This window comes from Ostrea edulis, chromosome 5, assembly GCF_947568905.1.
Source record: "Ostrea edulis chromosome 5, xbOstEdul1.1, whole genome shotgun sequence".
In the NCBI taxonomy this organism is placed as follows: Eukaryota; Metazoa; Mollusca; class Bivalvia; order Ostreida; family Ostreidae; genus Ostrea; species Ostrea edulis.
In genome coordinates this window covers 11,432,032-11,453,535 of record NC_079168.1, presented here as the reverse complement: position 1 = coordinate 11,453,535, position 21,504 = coordinate 11,432,032, and the positions used below count along the sequence as shown (strand labels likewise).

The 21,504-nt window shown below is 36.5% G+C and overlaps 2 protein-coding genes and 1 long non-coding RNA gene across 10 annotated transcripts in view; 2 read left to right on the top strand and 1 right to left on the bottom strand.

The window, feature by feature from the left end:
- Nucleotides 1-3,172: 3,172 nt before the first annotated feature.
- On the bottom strand, nucleotides 3,173-7,422 carry LOC130055132 (uncharacterized). The gene is made up of 2 exons (XR_008803391.1): nucleotides 5,411-7,422; nucleotides 3,173-4,147 (listed from the first exon to the last, which is right to left on the bottom strand). It is a non-coding gene; the product is annotated as an uncharacterized LOC130055132 (long non-coding RNA).
- A 541-nt stretch (nucleotides 7,423-7,963) lies between these two features.
- The window catches only part of LOC125651957 (putative leucine-rich repeat-containing protein DDB_G0290503), a 104,893-nt gene continuing 91,352 nt past the window's right edge, over nucleotides 7,964-21,504 (top strand). For all 7 annotated transcript variants that reach the window (XR_008803387.1, XM_056166673.1, XM_056166671.1 and 4 more), the window contains exon 1: nucleotides 7,964-8,194. The gene's annotated coding sequence lies outside the window, so the exon portion shown is untranslated. The remainder of the gene's footprint in view (nucleotides 8,195-21,504) is intronic.
- Nucleotides 8,969-12,876, top strand: LOC125651958 (zinc finger protein 862-like). Of its 2 annotated transcripts, none has more exons than XM_048880808.2 (3): nucleotides 8,969-9,662; nucleotides 10,757-10,944; nucleotides 11,173-12,876. In XM_048880808.2, the coding sequence occupies exons 1-3, from the start codon at nucleotides 9,560-9,562 to the stop codon at nucleotides 12,763-12,765; spliced, it is 1,884 nt and encodes a 627-aa protein (XP_048736765.2). In that variant the 5' UTR covers nucleotides 8,969-9,559; the 3' UTR covers nucleotides 12,766-12,876. The 2 variants fall into 2 exon arrangements, with proteins under 2 accessions (XP_048736765.2, XP_048736766.2); XM_048880809.2 differs by having other exon boundaries at nucleotides 8,969-10,317.

The following is a 21,504-nucleotide window of genomic DNA, read 5'->3' as shown; positions in this document are numbered from 1 at the left end:
CGGATGTAGAATAATGTGTGTATACAGGACAGGTACAGTCGCGGATGTTGTTAGTCAGGCATAGGTACAGTCATGGATGTAGAATAATGTGTGTATACAGAAGAGGTACAGTTGGGGATGTTGTTAATCAGGCACAGGTACAGTCTAGGATGTTGTTAATCAGGCACAGGTACAGTCACGGATGTAGAATATCTTGTGTATACAGGACAGGTACAGTTATGGATGTTGTTAATCAGGCACTGGTACAGTCGTGGATGTTGTTAGTCAGGCACAGGTACAGTCATGGATGTAGAATACGTTGTCAATACAGGACAGATTAAGTCGTATATTTTGTATGAGGCACACTCACAATGTACACTCATGGATGAAAAATATCTTATGATTTCAGGACAGGTAGCGTACGGAGATGAATAATGTAGACTCTGATTTCAATTTCCTGTTTCTTCGTATTGATAATAGAAACTTGGATAATATCTGGTTTACTTGTGTGTTTTGACTACTGTTGTAAATGTTTCTGTTAGCGAATATGGCGATCTATACAATGGATTTAAGCATAGAAATTAGATTTATTCTCTTTGTCTAGAGTCTATGATACATTTTCCTCGATATTTTCACCCACCAGTAAATATTACCTTTTGGCGATCACAACTTTCTATACAATAGATTTATTAGAAATCAGCCTTCTTTTCTTAATATTTACACATGGGGTAATTTTCATTAAAAAACCATCCGTAATTATTAACATATTTACTAGAAGTTTAAACATTTCGGAAAATCTTGCTCTGACATTCCGACTTTGACATTAGTGTGCAGGTACAGTCATGGATGTCCGGTACCAGCATTGACGAGTACAGTCTGGGATGTTAGCTGATAGACACTGATGCAATTATGTATATAACTAGAAGTTTAAAGTCCAGTATTTTATTTTTACAACCAACTTCTTTTTACAGTGGATTCCCCCTTAGGGTACCCCACAATCGGTTCCGTTCCGTTTCGTTCCGTTCTGCAAAGTACCAATAGCCGATCAACACTAGACATCAAACTTCCACCAGAGTTCGTTTGCTCACAAACCAAACTCTTCCACTTAGGCATTATGGGATAGCGATTTCTTAGGGAATGTGCTACACGGGCAGATGAAAACAAGCGGTATTCTCGCGAGATTATACTTACTTGGGTGAAACGTCACCAATAGATAATATATTTCCGGAATAATTGTTGGCGTATAATACGCCATATTCAAATTCGAAAAATTAATCTTAATAAAATATTTTCTAATAGATATAAAATACCTTACATATCCAATTACATGACAAATTTGGCTAGGTACATTTGGAATGAAATTACACGGTATTTTTGGTAGGCTTCATATCAGAGACATATATTATTTTAGGGCTAATATTGACTATAAATCAAAATTATTTTTTTTTCAATACAATATGCAAGAAAGTTGCCAGAAATTTTACTGAACTTCCATTTTTGTTGCACATAAGAATCTTAAGAGCATCAGACAGACAGATGGCGTGGGTTTTTTTTTTCTGAAGGGGGGGGGGGGGGGGGTAGCAGAGGATAACTCGCGGTCGTCTAAAATTCTTGACTATCAAACGAAAATAAAAAGGGGTCCAAAAAATCCATAACAGATGTTCTCTATTCCAAACTTCAACACCATACATGTAAAGAAGGGGGCGGATTCATCCTACCATGCAATGTAAGGGGGGGGGGGGTGTCAGCCAGTATATCATAATTCGCAAGGGATGATAATTTACTATGCTTGTGAATATAATGGAAAATTCAACTTTATCAAAGTTAAAAGTATCCCGTCTCTGATTTAAAGCGCATGAGAGTAAAGGATATCAAATTGGAATGGGACGGTGGTAAAACGGATTTCTTTTAGATCCAGTGGTACGGTATGTATTAATATCTCACCAGAGCTCATAGAATGTAGAACTGACTTCATAATGACTTATGAAGATGATCGGTGGGGAAATAACATATTCTGGTGATATTACTGGTTATACAGGTATATATTTTGTAGACAGTGGAGGGGTGGTGGTGTGTACACAACATCTGTACACGTACACTACCCACTTCACGTGTCTGTGCATTATGCAAGCACTAGTGTTTACAAACCTTTATAAGACACATGAAAGACTGCATTGAAGATAATGGCAAGGATGTCACTTAGGATCAACAAGCTCCACTTTTAATTTGGTGTCTGTGCATCAAATAAAGTATTTCTCATCTCCCACAAAATCTTTAAAGAAGAACACTATAACAAGAAATGGGAGATGTCTCTCATTATTCCATGGAAATAATTGTCATTAACACTATATTCTTTTAGCCCCTTAACTGGCCCTGTGAAATGCAGAACCACATGACCTCTACCCTTGCCCTTGGTGACTAGGTATACAGACTGTTGAATAGCAGTTGACCTTTGCTGTTCACTACAACAACCTTTTTCAAGACCACCAATTCTTTTAACACAACTTCCAAGAAATGCAATAAAATGGGAAAGTCTAACAGATTGAAACACACAAGAGTCAATGTACTATAATCATGATTTTATGCTTGTTTATAAGGAACTCCTTGAAAGAAATTAAAAATATTTTTAATATTTATGATCAAGATTCCTTATAGCCAATATTCTTTCAAGCTTAACAAGGTTATTATGATGTGCATTGAAAATAGTTATTCTTAAAGGGGCATTAGCTGCCATTTTGATACCAAAAAATTAATTAAATGGCTCCATATCATACATGTATATTTCAGTGATAACACCAGTATTTAATTATTTCAAACACCTTTTAACCCCAAAACAGGCACATTAATGTGTATGAATATCACATGAATTTTGGTAATTAAATGATTATTGTCTTGCAAGACAATAATTCGTCCTTATGTATTTCTATACACTAAAAGTGACAATCTATTGTCGTTTTATTAGGTTTCTCATGTTTTTGTACAAAATAAATATTATTATTAGGCATTAATATATATTCTTATTGAGAGATTTTGAATAAAAAGGTTGCCATCACTTTCACAGCTAATGCCCCTTTGACAAACTACATAGCATATCATAATTAACTTGCTGTTAATGAATATGTAACTCTTAAATTAGGTTAAGAGAATTTGATACCAAAGTGCAGAATATTATATTGTAAAATGTACAAAGGTGCAGCCTTGAAATTTATTAAACATAACAATATGATTTCACAAAGTGTATTAATCAGTAATGGACAGTATCACTTATACCCTTCATAAATGTATTTTAACATAATGCATTTAGTACTACTGTGTGCTGGATTATTTTTCAACCCCATGTAAATAATGAATTACATTCAAGGGCAACAACTCTTCTAGACACATATTCTGTTCTGAACACAATCTCTTCCATAGTCATAAGATATACATCATCATTTAAACTAATGTGTTAACATGTGCATACCATAGGAAAAGATTTCACACACATACATCATAACCTATTATCCAATGTGGAGATGTACATGGACTCCAAAGTTTAGATATTGTATGTCTAAAAATATGTTCATTTGAAATATTAATAAGTACAAATGTACAATGTCAGCTACAATATGAGTTGAGGATTTTTTTCAAGTTTTTCATAGCAAAATCATGATGGTATGTAAATCTATCCAAATACATAAGGGTCTTAGTACAGTTTCCAGCACATCCATTCATATTCCTGGTCATCCTATCTCCAACAATCTAGACATTACTTAGTTCTCTCCATGCCAAAAACACATAGGACCGAGACTCTCTCCAATCCACTCTGTTCTATTGCTACCATCTTGATCTCATTCAAGTTTCTCCATTCTGCAATCTTTCTTTCTGCTTCTACTGTTCCTCTCCAGGTTGTTTTCGGTCTCTTAAATGCCCTCTTCCCTTCTGGTGTCCAACCCAACGCCATCTCACTGTCATTGTCACCTCCCCTCCATAGCACGTGTCCTATATAGTTCCATCACCGTCTCCTCAGCTCATTGTTTATTGCATTGATGTCAGTCCTGGCTGCCACTTCCTGTTTTCCATAATTTTCTGCTACTTTATCCCCAATATCCTCTGCAAGCATCTGATATGGTAAGCATCTATTGACTTTTCACCTATTCACCTTCCAAGACATGGACATGCAAAATTTCTGAAAAAATAAATGCAAATATACCCTATGATAAATTTTAAATACATGCGTCTTAAACAGTAAAGAGGCCAAAGAGCCACATCGCTCAACGGAGTCACCTTGGCCCTGTCATTGTACAGCTGTTGTGATTTTAAAAAGATTTCAGTCTTTATTCCTATGAAAAATGTTGATCCCATATTGTGGACCCAGCCTACATGAGCCCCAAAGGATCACAACATTACTGAAAATGAATTCACATTACACAGAAATGCCCCAACACCGCCTCAACACCAATATGATCGACAAGATCTTGCTGTTCTGGATAAGACCAAGGTCACAAGGTTAATCATGGTACATGCATGATACAAAAGATCTTGACATAAGAAATCTATATACAAAATATGAAAGCTCTGTCTTAAATAGTTGAGATATTGAATAGGTAAGATTTTTATCAAAAGTAGGTCAAACTTCCAGGTCAAAGTCACAAGATCGAACACTGTTGCATCACATGAAAGAACTTTTCGTAAAAAATGTATATACAAAATATAAAAGCCCTAGCTTAAATAGTTCAAGAAATATTTTTAAAAAAGATTTTTCCTATATACTTGTATGTAAAACCTTTATCCCCTATTGTGGCCCACCCTACCCTCGGGGCCATGATTTTAACAAAATTGAATCTGCACTATGTCAGAGAGCTGTCATGTAAATTTGAACTTTTCTAGCCCAGTGGTTCTTATGGAGATTTTTAAATGCCACCCCCCCCCACCCCCCGGCCTATTTTTACATTTTTGCAAGTAAGTAAGTAAGTAATTTTTATTTAAAGTCGGAACTATATACAGGTAACAATAAACATGAGCTAAGAGCTCTTTAACCGACTATATAGCATTAAAAAAACACAAAGCACTAATGATATATAATTGCATGCATAGACATAAAAACAGAAATTTGAAATAAAACAGGACGCATACATGTATACAGACATCACAAGTCATGCATATATATACACAGGGACTAGCTATATTAAGATTATCGCCCTTTGAAGGGGGCATAGTCTTTCATTTCAACAAACTTGAATCCCCTTAACCCATGGATGATCTATGCCAAGTTTGATTGAATTTGGCCCAGTGGTTCTGGAGAAGATGAAAATGTGAAAAGTTTACAGACAGATGGCAGATACAAAGTGATTAAAATAGCTTACTTGAGCTTTCAGCTCAGGTGAGCTAACAATATATCTTTTAAGATGTTTCAGCATATATATATCTTTTATTAATAATAACTTCTTACCCTGTCCCTTTTCTTTTCAGTGGAATGAAATCTGGGTTGTAAGATGGTAGATACATTTTTATCCATTCTTCAGCTTTCTGGAAATGTCATTTTGGAGTTTCAGACAGGCTTTGTTTCCTGAAATAAACTTTAATTTAAATTTTTTTTTTAGAATTTCTGACTTAATTTTGAACTACATGTATTTGGAATAAGTAAATACTTGTAATGTTCAAGGGACATTATATGGAACGAGCACGCAGGATTTTAATATCATTTATATGTACTTATTGAATCTAATCTGGGTAAATCTACAGTTCACGCTTGCCTTTTATTAATTATATTGCATCAAAATTATTTGCCTGCATCATTAAAATTGCATGTGATGCACGTTATACTTATAAATTACACCTTCTTTGAAAAGTAACAGTCAAATGTCATAGTAAAAAAAAGATAATATGGTAGATCCATGAAAGTAGGTTCAAAGTAGCTATAATCATCTCCATTATGATAGGATAAACTTCCTGAAGCTGGAATATTACAAAATTTTACTTATTAGATTTAGAGTTTGATACAATCTTTTTAATAGATAAAAAAACACCCTAGACATTTGTTCCTTACATTTATATTTCCTAGTACCTTAATTTGCTAATTAATACATGCAAAGGTAGCAGTATGTTTACTACATTCTTTGGTTGTGTGGCACTAGCATCTATTGTTTTCAAGATAAAAGATCTCCAACACCAGGGACTGAATCTTCAATTTATGCCATAAAGTAGTACATGTAGTTAGGAGAAACAAGTAATGTATAAATTCACTTAATTAAAGAAAAAGTAATTAGTTAGTATGATCTATCTCTGAATACCATAGAGGCATAGCAGGGTTGGACGGTTAAAACCGCCCCCGGTTTTAACCAGTGGTTTTAACTGTCCTGGTCAATACTCCCCAAGTGGTCAATAATGGTCAATTGTGATTTAAACTGTCCATTTTCCTATTTTTGTACATTTCTTGCAAAGATAAAGATAAATTAAGTCTTTTCATTATATGGATCAATTGTTGATTAATATTTTTCATTAGATAATCAAATGTAATTTCATAAGTTTAATATATTTGGTTTGCTAAAGCTGACCGAAATATCTTCAGTACCTACCAGAGGGTCACAGTTCTATAACATAGCTTGATTATTGGAGACAGACCTCTTAATACATGTACCTGGACAGATTAAGAATAAAAGGTAGCTGGACATTACCTGAGCCCAGGAAGCAGAGTGGACAGGTGTTAATAAGCATAGGCTGGGACCAGAGATGACCAGTGTACCTGTTATTGTTATGAAAACATCACTAACCCACTCTCAAATGTTTATTCAACAGTTAAAATGAAGATTGATGAAACAATACTTATACTAAGGTAGTTCTTGTTAAATTAAGGAATTTGAACAGAAACTTTTACATCTCCCCAATATTCAACAGTCATTTGTACATTATTTATGTAATATGACTTATAAGTATATTATATATACCAAACAATTTTCAATCGACCAGTATTAACCAGTTTCAACCAGTATTGACCACCGGCCTCATATCGACCACTTTTTTGCCAACCCTGCCCCGGGCATAGACATATAACAGATATGTTATCCGTTATATGTCTATGTGAATACATACTGCAACTTTGCATTCTGAACAATTAAACATACACATTATATAATTATACAAGTCCATATTGCTCTTTTTCCAGCCAATTGTGCATTTACTAGTTCTGGTATACATGTTATAACTGATGAATTTGATTACATCCCTCGGGCCCCCCATTTTCATCTTAACACTTTAGCTCCCCTCTACCCCCCCCCCCCCCCCCCCAAATCAATGTCTACTTTCCGATTATTTGTTGGGGGTTGGACGAAAATACAATGATCATTTCGATGTAATGGAATTGTGAAACCAGTAGGATAATTTGGTTCAGACAGTGAGTTTTGCATTTCATTCATGCATAGAATAGCCCTACTTACCTGATCTCGCCTCTGATATGTCCAGGGATCTATGTTTGCCCTACTTTCAGTTTTCTATTCTTCATAGGATTTATGCGATTAATCGTTGTACATTATTTTCACTGGTCTACATAACGGTAAGAAATAAATAAAGAAGTTTTTCCTTCAACGTATCCGCTTCGTTTGTTTATTGCCGCCATTGCGCACTAGCATTCCGGATAAATACTAACTACCGGATACGTCTCTTTCATTTCGCTCATATCCGCGCGAGACCATGGGTTGTTTTCATCTGCCCGTGTAGCACATTCTTTCTTAGGCCGCGTATACTGTGACGTCACTGTAGAATGACGAAAAAACATAACGTCAAACGTAAACAACTTTCAAAACAAGAACGTAAACATCAAGTTCATTACTTTACACAATAATTTGAACAGAGTTTCCCTACTTTTTAATGATCTTTTGATCATTTTATGTTTAAAATAAAATCCATACTTTTATATTAATGCTCTAAATATCAATATTTTCAAACTTTTAACTGCGAACTACTTCTTTAGTGTTATTTGCCTGCGTGATAATCGCGGACTCACAATATACAAATCTGTATATTGTGCTGCGTCACATAGGAGAGGTCTATTCGTAGGTGACGTAATGAGGCCTCGACGGGGAGTTTGCACTAAACATATGTCCACCGTTTTCTAAAAATCTTATGAAGAGTATCTTACTTTCGGTTTTGATACTTGGAAATATACTCCTTTATGGAAATTCCGTGCTCAGTAAACAGGGTCCTGCATTCACATACACAGCTGGCACTCGTCTCACTGGTAAGCAACTCCGCATTTATTAATTATTATGCAGTATTTTGTTTTATTTGTAGATATATTTGTTAAACATGATCCATTGTTATATTCTGTGTTAGATACACAGAAACGTGTTGTTTGCGTTCCAATGAAATTTAGCATTTATATATATATATATATATATATATATATATATATATATATATATATACTATAATATATATATTATATAGGCTATATATATATATATATATATATATATATATATATATATATACGTCTCTGTATTTATTAGTAAAACTCGTGCATTTTATAGTATGTTAAAGTAAAATAAAACCTAGCCATGAATTATGCGTTTTTTATGCGGCGAAAGCCTGTAACGTGCTTCGTGAAGTAAGCCCAGCGCGAAGCGTCGCAGTTTAGTTCTAAACGATAGTTATATTTGATAATGTATGGGAAGCAAGTGAAAGTAATGACATTATGTTAGCACGGAACTCTGGGTAGAGAATGTCATACTTTGTGGTTTGATTTCTTTGTTTCATTTCCAAGTATTGAAAACGAAAGAAAATATATATTTTTTTTTATTTCCAATCAAGGGCCCACAAGGGGCAGCATGAAAATACATACAAATAAATTATAAATCGGCCGCTGGCGATATTTTTGGCGACAAGGTTTTGTATATTGAAATTGGCATATATCAAAATTGACCGCATATCGGAAGCACGTGCTGCTAGATTTCAACGCAGGTAAAGTATCTGTAAACTAGCGCAGTCTGCTAACAGGTGCTGATTGACAGATCAGGTAAGTTACAAACAATCGATAATTGGATTAAAGACCACGAGATGGTGACTCGTAAAATTTATCAATTTAATAGTTGTGATAACACAGTCGTTGGCGATTAAGTAATTTACTTGCTCAGATCTGTGAAGGATTTTAATAAAGCGAATGAAAATAAAGGTCTTTTCGTCATTTGAAGCCGATAGCCAAGCGCAACTGAGTTTGAGAAAGTTGAAAGAGACAGAATATGTATTTGATATTCCGATACTTATCCCAAACAAAATAAAAAGATCACTTGATACCATATACATACATCGTAACGGTCACATACATTTTGCTAAACATGGGTAAGCGCAAGTTAGAATTTTCAACTCCGACAAAATCAGAAGTGCAGAAGTTAACGGCATTCGGCTTTCGATCAAATTCCAGTGATCCGGAACCAACTACACCAGTGCATTCAAAAATCAGAGAATGTGCAACACCTTCTAAGACACCCGTTCATTCAAAAATCAGTGAATGTGCAACACCTAAGACACCAAGTTCTCGGAAATTCATGGACGCTTGGAAATTTGGCCGTCCGTGGTTATACGTTATGACGTGAAGCTTAAACTAATGTTTTGTGACTTGTGCATTAGTGCCCAAGTAGTGAACGTTTTCACAACTGGATGCGATATTATGAAGAAAGAAAGTGTCACTAAGCACGAATCGAGAAAAGGTAGGAAACTTCTTTTTATATAAATATCTATATGTATAGATTGTATATTTTTATAATATATTTTTTCTAAACTGGTCGTACAAATTTGCTTTAAAGTATCTAACCTCCTATAATTACAAGCTTGAAAAGATTTGCATGCACCCCCCCCCCCCCCAAAAAAAAACAGCGATAAGATTATTAGTATATATAAATAGGAAATCTGCTGTAGGCCTCTACAAATACTCCTGCGCGCGAGGGGAATTTCAAAACTGACGTAATGTATATATATAGCCAATATATATATATATATATATATATATATATATATATATATATATATATATATATATTTTAAAGTCACGTTTTAAAGAGCGTAAAACAACGAAATACTCAGAGGAATTTGATAGTCTCGTATTTCTTTTAAACTTCTAGCAAGGGAATGTGATAATAAAATGCAGAAATTTACAGAAGATCACCGATGATCTTAATTCTGAAAGTCTGATCGGGACACGTGAACAACTATCATTTGAATTCGTGCAGTGAACAACATCGATTAAAAAAGACAAATGAAATATGTTGTACAGCCTCATGAATACGTACTTGCTATGATTTAACACTGTTATTTACGATATGGAAAAAAATTGCCGAAACTCGGACCATACAACTTCGGAAATTTGTACGACATTTATCATAGAGTTAATAAGAAAACGTTTCTTTTATTCAATATTTGGCCATATATATAATATTTTTGTTAGGTTACTATTGTTCAACATGTAATTTTAGAGAATTACGTTGTGTATGTATACATGGTGACAATATTATGATTTGGAAAATTACTAGTGAATCGGGAGGGGGGGGGGGTGGCGAAATGTATATACATGTAATTGGTATAAAAATATACAACTCAGGGACGGACCCAGGGATTTTTTAAAGGGGGGTCCACTACTAATTTTGGTTTTGAAAGGGGGGTGTTCCACCTTTAAATGCCACTTTAACCTTATTTTAACTAAGTTTTCTGACGGGGGGGGGGGGGGGGGGGGGGGTCCGATCCCCAGGAAATACCCTCTCTGGATCCGCCACTGTAGTGTCTTTATTTCAATGTTTTGATTTTTCAGGTGATAACAGCCACACCTTTGTAGCGACAGTAAGCAAACAGACAAGGGATATGGACAAGGCAAAGGTTGCAGCATTGTCCAAGAGCAAGAATGCCATCGTATCTGCCATGACCAATGTAATGTTTGCAGCACAACATGACATTGCTAACACTATTGTGCCTGAACTCCACCAACTTTGTATCACACAGGTATTTATATTAGAGTACAATAATACAATTTTGAATTGTGACATTTTCACTATGCCATAGCAAATTACCCGGTAATTAGACTTCAATGGGATGTCCATAATTGACTTGCCTTTATTGTGGCATTACTTGTGTTTTGTTAATAATAATGTCAATATGAATACATGGACAGTATAATATTGCTCTTTATTTATCCTTGCAACAGACTTTTGGAACATTCCTCTATTTCAGGGTGCAACTAAACTGAAAGACCTCAAAGTGGACAACCACACATCATACTCGCACCACAGCAGCACTAAGGAATTTCAGCAGTCTATGGCAGAGGTAGTGGTAGATCAGTTGTTAGGTCAGGTTCAGAACTCTGGAGTGTTCAGCATTATGCTAGATGAGAATACAGATGTCTCTGTTCATCAGAATCTAATGGTTTATATTAGGTACTTGGCTAGTGTAGGTGGTAGGGTTCAGCCTATTACTCGGTTTCTTGGTATTAGACAGTTGTCAACTGCAAATGCAGAATCCATTTTCACTGTACTTGTAAGTATGCTCGAGTCTTATGGTTTGCCTCTTGACAAGTTGGTTGGTGTTTCAACAGATGGTGCTTCAGTTATGGTAGGTTGTAAGAGTGGTGTTGTGACTAGGCTTAGGGAGGTGACTAGTGGTTTGTTGGCTACTCACTGTATTGCCCACAGGTTAGCTCTTGGTACAGGAAATGCTGCAGACAAGGTGAGGTATTTGGTAAAATTTCAGGATGTCATTAACAGTATGTATAAGTACTTTGCCTATTCTCCCAAGAACATGTCCAGGCTTGAGGGTATCCAAGCAGTCCTTAAGGATTCTAAAACCCGTCTGCAGCAGGTCTTTCATACTAGGTGGCTAACTTTTGAAGGTAGTGTGCAGGCAGTTGTTGACAATTACTCTTCCCTAGTCAGTGTATTTCTTGAGGACAACTCTGCTAAGGCTCTTGCTATGCATAAACCTATCACCACTTATAAGTTCTTGTACACGGCACACTACCTGGCTGATGTTCTTAGGCATTTGGCGATTCTGTGCAAATCCTATCAGAGGTCTGATATTGACTTCACAGAGGTGAACCCCCTCCTTCTGTCTACTGTTGAGGTTTTGGAAGGTCTCAGATCTGGATCAGGTGGCAATCTTTCTCAGTTTCTTAACCAAGTCCCTGAAACCCCAGAAGTTGATTCAGTTGGTTTGTGCACTTTTGAGTTTAAGGGTCACAATATCAGGGACAGTGCCCAGCAGAGGTCAGAGGCTTCTTCAGCCTGTTCCCAGTTTGTAGGTTTAGTGATTGACAACCTTAGGTCTAGGTTTACAGAGGAGGGAGATGCTACAGTGTTAAGGGCTCTAACTCAGTTGTTTGACCCATCGTTTTACTCACAGTCTGATAGTTCTGTTCTTTCTGAGGCTTCTTCTGTAGTGTCCGACTATCTATCTTCTTGTGGTGTAGGTTCAAAGTCTGACGTGGAAGCTGAACTAGTTAATTTTCAGGGTTATGCTAAGATCCAAGTTGCCAAGAACCCCCATGTTTACTTAGGTGTTAGGGACTTGCTTCAGCTTAGCATAAGGTCCAAGTCTACCTACCCTGCCCTTGCTGTAGCTGCTGAGAGACTTCTTGTTGCACCTGTCAGCACCGTTGATTGCGAAAGAGGTTTCTCAAAAATGAACATTATAAAAACCGACCTGAGAAACAAGCTGTGCATTGAAACACTGGAAAACCTTATGCGTTTGAGCCTCTTTACTGAGCCTTTGAACTATGGAACTGCATTTGACAAGTGGGCATCTACCAAGGCTCAGAGGATCTTGATGTAACACTCAGTGATAGACTCTGCCTTAGTTAATACAAACAGTGCGTGATGATATTCTAGTGCTTGATATTATAAACGTTTATGATATTTATTATAATAAATTATGAAAATTGTTCACTGTCTTACTATAATGGGAATAAATACAGTAAAACATAGATAAGAGAAGCAAATACACACATATCAGTAGAGATATAAAACAACTCGCAAGTCAATACATTGACACATCAAAAATGGTCATAAATTATGGTGTTTTTTCTGGCACTTTAGCTGGTTCCACTTTCTACAAATTGGCGACAAAAAATTGCAGCTGGCGATTTTTCTGGCGACAGAATTTTTAAAGCCAGAGCAACCCCTGAATAATGTACATATACATATACAATATATGAAGCCTGCAGGGTCGTACCTTCGTTAGGCTCAAGTATGCACGTGCCTACACATTTTTTTCATTTTCAAAACACATTTTTGTCCATAAATGTTTGTAAAATATAAAATGTCATATATATTTCTAGATATAATACCGAGCGAAGCTCGGACGGGCCAAAGGCGCGTCCGCGAAGCAAGGCTCTAAAGGTAACACGTATGTAAAAGAAAAAAGTCAAAATCAGCAAAAGAAAAAGAGATAATCTCTATATACGTTCACTGAAATTTTCGTGATCCATATGGGCGCCGCCATTAATTTTTTCATTACCTGCTTCAACAGTTATTCGTGTTTTATTTTGAATGCCAATAATAGAAGACTCTGACGTGCAGTTCGTAATTTAAACACTCAGTTTGTTCAAAGTGAATAGTATAATTACCATTGTAACAGGTTTTAGCAAATAAATACATATAAAACCGTAATACGACTAAATAGATGAACGAGTTCATGAGTTTCTTTGAATAAGAATATACGATAAAATTACGGTTACTTTTTTTTTTTAACATTTTGAAGTTATTGGTTAATTTTGCTTAGTTTTAACGGCCTTTTTCATTGCATACGGAATGTATTATTGTTGTTTATAATTGTTTGCTTTGAAATGAGAAAAAAATCGAGGCTAAATGTGACGTCACAATGCACAATTTACGTCACCTTGTGTTTTATTTCCTGCGTTCAATGAATAGGCGGATCGTGTAAAACTGTTGTCCCCATATAAACTCCTTTAATATTGAGATGTTACTGGGGGTTTAGCGCAAGGAAATTTCATTCAATATATATATTCTTAAATGAATAATATTCTACCGTACTTTACGGAATTATGATTACCACTCGGGACACGGAGTTACGTACACGTATGCTTCGCTCGGCCCAACGGTCACACCGTATACATATTAGCGAGCGAAGCTCGCGTCGCGAAGCGACGCGACGAGCTCGCTCCAATGATTACACATATGAGTCACGTGATTTGCTCTTCTTCAGCTGAAAAAAGCAAACTTCCACCAGAATTCGTTTGCTCACAAACCAAACTCTTCCACTTAGGCATTATGGGATAGCGATTTCTTAGGCCGCGTATACTGTGACGTCACTGTAGAATGACGAAAAAACATAATGTCAAACGTAAACAACTTTCAAAACAAGAACGTAAACATCAAGTTCATTACTTTACACAATAATTTGAACAGAGTCTCCCTACTTTTTAATGATCTTTTGATCATTTTATGTTTAAAATAAAATCCATACTTTTATATTAATGCTCTTAATATCAATATCAATATCTTCAAACTGTTAACTGCGAACTACTTCTTTAGTGTTATTTGCCTGCGTGATAATTGCGGACTCACAATATACAAATCTGTATATTGTGCTGCGTCACATAGGAGAGGTCTATTCGTAGGTGACGTAATGAGGCCTCGACGGGGAGTTTGCTGAAAAAAGATGAGTATTACCCATAATGCTTCTGCAAAAATGTCGCCGTCACTGCGGTATACTTCATTGACAAACCCGTAATTAAAATAATTAGATTGTTTAGAAAGTACCATAGACGTATTTAAATTCCAGACAAGCGTTCTCATAGCTTCAAAATTTTGTTTTTGCTTGGTTTGAGAGAAGAAGAAAAAACAATACAGCTAATATGACGTCACAATTTGTAACTGTTTACACCAAGCGCGTTATATTTCCCGCGTTAAATAAAGAGGCGGATAAAAGTCGTGTTGCAAGATGTCTCAACGAGTCACACCGTACAACATATTAATAATAATGATATCCTTTATTATACCCCCCCCCCCCCCCCAACGAAGTTCAGAAGGGGGGGGGGGGGTTATATAGGAATCACTCTGTCTGTCCGTCCGTCTGTCTGACTGTGCAGATTCGTGTCCGGGCCATAACTTCTTTGTTTTTAGCTCTTCTGAGCCGAAGGCTCAAAGAGCTAATGCTATGGCCATTTGTGCGGTGTGCGTAAACTTTTTAGAAAAAGGGCTATAACTCAAGAACCCCTTGGCCAATTTTTTTCAAATTTGTTACAGGGTATCATTGGCCCAAGGGCTTTCATACATACTAAATAGAGGGATGTGACCCTTTAACAAGGGGAGATAATCAGGAAAATACAAACAAAAGTAGTGGTTGCTAAAAAATCTTCTTCTCAAGAACCACTGGGCAGATTATCACCAAACTTACACATAAGGATGAGGATATGTTATAGATTAAAAATTGTTCAAGGCATTACCCTGGGGCAAAGGGCGTGGTCTCAAGGTCAATTCAAAGTTGACCTAAATTTATATTTCCTTAAATCTTTGATATTTTAGTCATTATAAGGACTAGGATCATCAAATTTTGACAGTTGATGCATCTTAGGACCTTGTGTCAAGTTGTCTCAAAAGTAGGTCACGGTGACCTACTTTTTGAATTTTGTAGGTATTTATTTTAAAATTAATTTTGATGCATATCTTGGACACTTTGAAGCCTATGATCATCAAAACTTGTCAGTTGGTGGATCATGGGACCTTGAAATGCGTCAACTGAAAAATAGGTCACCGTGACCTACTTTCTGAATTTTATGGCTTATCATTTATAGATATATTTTAAGTTGTTATTTCAAATACCGAGAGGTTTAGAATCATCAAATCTTGTAAGTTGATGCATCTTGAGGCCTTGAAACATATTTATAAAAAAAGTAGGTCACAGTGACCTACTTTTTGAATTTTGCAGATATTCAAATTTCACATTTTCAATTTTAGATGCATATTTTGGGCACTGTAAAACCTAGGATCATCAAACTTTGTCAGTTGATGCGTCTTCAGTCTTCGGTTTGTGTCGACCAAAAAGTAGGTCACCGTGACCTACTTTTGGTATTTTACAGCTAAATTACTATATTTCAGACACTATTTGACCTACAATCATCAAACTTTGTCAGTTGATGCATCTTGAGTCTTCGGAGTGTGTCGACCAAAAAGTAGGTTACCTTGACCTACTTTTGGAATTTGACGGCTATATTTATATATTTCAGATACTATTTGACCTACAGTCATCAAACTTTGTCAGTTGTTGGGTCTTGCATGTTCGAAGGGTTTCGACTAAAAAAGTAGGTCAACTTGACCTACTTTTGGAATTGGACGGCTATATTTATATATTTCAGATACTATTTGACCTACAGTCATCAAACTTTGTCAGTTGATGTGTCTTGCATGTTCAAAGGGTGTCGACCAAAAAGTAGGTCACCTTGACCTACTTTTGGAATTGGACGGCTATATTTATATAATTCAGATACTATTTGACCTACAGTCATCAAACTTTGTCAGTTGTTGGGTCTTGCATGTTTGAAGGGTGTTGACGAAAAAGTAGGTCACCTTGACCTACTTTTGGAATTTGACGGATATATTTATATATTTCAGATACTATTTGACCTACAGTCATCAAACTTTGTCAGTTGATGGGTCTTGCATGTTCGGAGTTCGCTGACCAAAAAGTAGGTCACCATGACCTACGATTGGAATTTGACAGCTATATTTCAATATTCAGATACTAATTGGCTTAAAATCATCAAACTTTGTCAGTTGATATTTCTTGGGTTCTCAAAATGTGTACACCAAAAAGTAAGTCACATTGACCTACTTTTTTTGAATTCTTAGGATTTAACTAAAGATTTAGAATACTAAGAGGCTAAGAATAGAAATGGTGGGGTTGTACAATTTATCAGTAGAGCGATTCTAGGCCCTTGGGCCTCTTGTTTGACTTAGGCATACCATATTTGGCACACAGGTGGATAGCCATGAGATGATGTGTCGAGTACCTTTATGACCTTGACTTCAAGGTCAAAATTAAAGGCTTTTTACAATAGATTCGTGTCCGGGCCATAACTAATCTTTGTTCTTTGACATAGGCATACCATATTTGACACATGAGTGTATCACCATAAGATGATGTGTTGGGTACCTTCATGACCTCTATATGACCTTGAACTTTGACCTCAAGGTCGAAATTGTTTATAGGGTTTTGACATAGTCATACCATAAGACATGGGTGTATCACCATAAGACTATGTGTCATGTACATTCATGACCTCTTTATGACCTTGACCTTTGATCTCAAGGTCAAAATTATAGGTTTATGTCATGGATTTGTGTTCAGACTATATCTTTAGGGATGAAACGATACAGTACCTTCTCGATTTGATTCGATTTTCGATGCTTTAGTCTCAATTCGATGATTTTCGATACGATACAATAGCATGTAACAAATTCTTTATAATGCTTAGAGGTTTTTTTTTTTATGTTTATTGTATTTATTGCTCTCTGCAAATAAATTCTACATACTAGAAAAGCGTTTAACATAAAGCAACACTCTTATCACTTGTCCTAAAGCCGAACTCAGTCACCATACCCAGGATTTATACATTGGGGGTGCATTTTTCAACTCGACTGTGTCCATTTTGGTACAGCAAAGTTTGCTCGTACTTTTATTGGGCAATTTTGAATTCCATTGGCCAATCGGAAACCGCGTTATTAAAAGCAATGTATGCTATGATTCTAGAACCGTATCGAACAGGGTTCGAAATTAACTTTTTCTACCACAGGCTAATTTTAGCCTGTGGGTAAAAAATCCACAGGCTAAAATGAAAACCTACAAGCTAAAATAAAGATAATGAAGCAGTGCTCTTTTTTCAGGTTTTTTTTTTAAATCAATGACAATGATTTTCCCCATCATTGATCCTAGTGGGTCAACATGCAGGCATCATTTGAACAAGACACTAAGTTACGTAAGTCATATGGTGCAATGTTCAGGTCTCTTGACCGCGATATCGCACCTCTAATCCATAACCTGTTTACCGCAGGTCTAGATCCAATGTCTTCCAATTTCATGCCATATCAGGGGTATCACTAGTGATTTTTCAAAGCGAATCCCAGACTCGTGGTTTATTAGCAACACGATCACGAGTCCGATGGACTTTTTTGATAATCGTCTACTCGCCGAACAGTGCACTCGTGTCATTACTACAACCCAACATCAATATGACAATAAATTAATGTAGATACCATGTAGGTCATTCTGATAAAAATGACTACCGGAAGATTTGGTAAAACATAGACTCCGATTTTTAAAAAGAGATAAATGAATAACAAAAACCTCATACTTGGAATTCAATTTAATCACCCCTATAAGTGAACAGGACTCGTGGCACATGTCTATATTTTTCATCATAATGCGATGTCCGACCTCTAAAGCATTTGTTTGACTCCCGAGTTTCTTAAAAAATCATATAAGAAAAATCCAGATGGAAACGATTGTTGAAATCGGTTGTTCATCATGTAAGCGTTTGTATGATTCTGAATGCAAGTTTAAGAAAAATGAATAGCGCATCACCGTATAAAACGGATACAATACGATCATGGTTTGTAATTCACCACTCGTTTAGATTTTCGAGTGTCCACTATTTTTACTCGCTATTTTTCAAATCTACTCGCATTTTGCGAGTATTTCTCGCTAATTTCGAGCCCAGATCGAACTGAAACAGACCCGGAATAAATTGAACATCGAATCGAGACCTTGGAGTTTGACCTACTTTTTGAAAACTTCAACCTTGCTAATAACTTTTGAACAGTAAGTGATAGAGCTTGATATTTCACATGAGTGTTCCATGTGACAAAACCTTTCCGTGGATACCAACAGTTTTGACCCTGTGACCTTGACCTTGGAGTTTGGCCTACTTTTTGAAAACTTTAACCTTGCTAATAACTTTTGAACAATAAGTGATAGAGCTTTGATATTTCACATGAGTGTTCCTTGTGACAAGACCTTTCCGTTGGTATTAAACCTTTTGACCTTGACATTTAACTTACTTTTAATTTTTTTACATTGGTCATAACTTCTAAATGGTAAATATTAGAGCTTTCATATTATACATATGAGCATTTCTTTTGACAAGATCTTTCTACTGGTACCAAGATATTTGCCCTTGTGACCTTGGTCATCTTTGGAATTGGCCATTATCGGGGGCATTTGTGTTTCACAAACACATCGTGTCCAATACTTTTGTGGTATTCATCGTCAGTGTAAGTGAATCAAGAAATTTGGTACACACCATATTGTGCTGTTCCTGCGTTTGGCCACGAAATGCAAGTAAAGGAAAAAGTAGGTAAGAATAGCTACCTGGAGTAGGTTTAAATACCTACGTATAGCTATAAGTAGCTACGTAGGTAGAAATAGCCTTTGGACTGGACCTGTTCAATTTGGACAATGGTAAAGGTAATAATTTACCTAGAAACAGTGAAAATTGTTTTCTTGAGTATCTTACTTTGTATGATGTAAGGTCAAGGGAGTATAACTATTTATGGAAGAGGATTTACCCCCCTCCAACCCTCCAGATCTAAAGCACTATGCTTTCAGCTTTCTGTTGACAGTCCATGCACATATTTTATGGCACTTCATTTCGCCTTGAATTTTTTTTTATAGTGCCATCTCCTTTTAGAGGACCAAAGTAGGTAATTATCAGTTTCCTGACATTAAGTGTAGATCATTCATGTCTAGCTGTCACATGAAGTAGGGTGGGACCACAAAGGGATCAAAGTTCTACATCAACAGATATAGGGAAACATCTTTTAAAATGTTCATCGTTTCACAATCATGTTTGTTAATTCTATTCAGGGGCCCTGGGGGTAGTGCGGGGCCACAAAAGGAGATGAAAGTTTTATATGGGATTATATAGGATTTTGATTTAAATGAAATCTTTTCAAGAGTAGCAGCTTAGGGCCACGGACCCGACACTAAATCATGTCCACAGGCACCTAAAGTACTTTAATACCCTTCCTGCTTTTTATGCTCCCCTTTGAAAAAGAGGGGGCATATTGTTTTGCAACTGTCGGTCGGTCTGTAGACCACATGTTGTCCGCTCAATATCTTGAGAACCATTCACTTGATGATAATGATATTTCATATGTGGGTTGGTTATGAGTGGAAGATGACCCCTATTGTTTTTCAGGTCAAAGGTCAAGGGTCAATCTACTCTGGACATAGCAATATAATGTCCGCTCAATATCTCGAGAACCCTTTGCTTGAATGACATCAAACTTGGCACACTGGTACATCCTAAGGAGTAAATGACCCCTATTGATTTTGAGGTCATATGGTCAAAGGTCAAGGGTCAAACTGAGCATAGGAATATACTGACCATTCAATGTCTAGAGAACCCTTTGCTTGACAGACATCAAACTTGGTACACCAGTACATCTTCAGAAGAAGATGACCCCTATTGATTTTGAGGTCACATGGTCAAAGGTCAAGGGTCACACTGGACATAGGAATATATTGTCCGTTCAATATCTTCAGAACCCTTTGCCTGACAGACATCAAACTTGGTACACCAGTATGTCCTCAAAAGAAGATGACCCTTATTGATTTTGAGGTCACATGGTCAAAGGTCAAGGATCAAACTGGACATAGGAATATACTGTTCGTTCAATATATTGAAAACCCTTTGCTCGACAGACATCAAACTTGGTACACTGGTACGTCTTCACGAGAAGATGACCCCTATTGATTTTGAGGTCACACGGTCAAAGATCAAGGGTCAAACTGGACATAGGAATATAATGTCTGCTCAATATCTTGAAAACCCTTTTCTTGACAGACATCAAACTTAGTACACTGGTAGATCTGCAGGAGAAGATGACTCTTATTAATTTTGAGGTCACATGGTCAAAGGTCAAGGGTCAAACTAGACATGGGAATATACTGTCTGCTCAGTATCTTGAGAACCCTCTTCTTGACAGACATCAAACTTGGTACACTGATACGTCTTCAGGAGAAGATGACCCCTAATGATTTTGAGGTCATATGAGCAAAGGTCAAGGGTCAAACTGGGCATAGGAATATACTGTCCGTTCAATATCTTGAGAACTCTTTGCTTGACAGACATCAAACTTGGTATACTGGTAGATCTGCAGGAGAAGATGACTCTTATTAATTTTGAGGTCACATGGTCAAAGGTCAAGGGTCAAACTAGACATGGGAATATACTGTCTGCTCAGTATCTTGAGAACCCTCTTCTTGACAGACATCAAACTTGGTACACTGATACGTCTTCAGGAGAAGATGACCCCTAATGATTTTGAGGTCATATGAGCAAAGGTCAAACTGGGCATAGGAATATACTGTCCGTTCAATATCTTGAGAACTCTTTGCTTGACAGACATCAAACTTGGTATACTGGTACATCTTCAGGAGAAGATGATCCCTATTGATTTGAGGTCACATGTTTAAAGGTCAAGGGTCAACCTGGACATTGGAATATACTGTCTGCTCAATATCTTCAGAACCCTTTGCTCGACAGACATC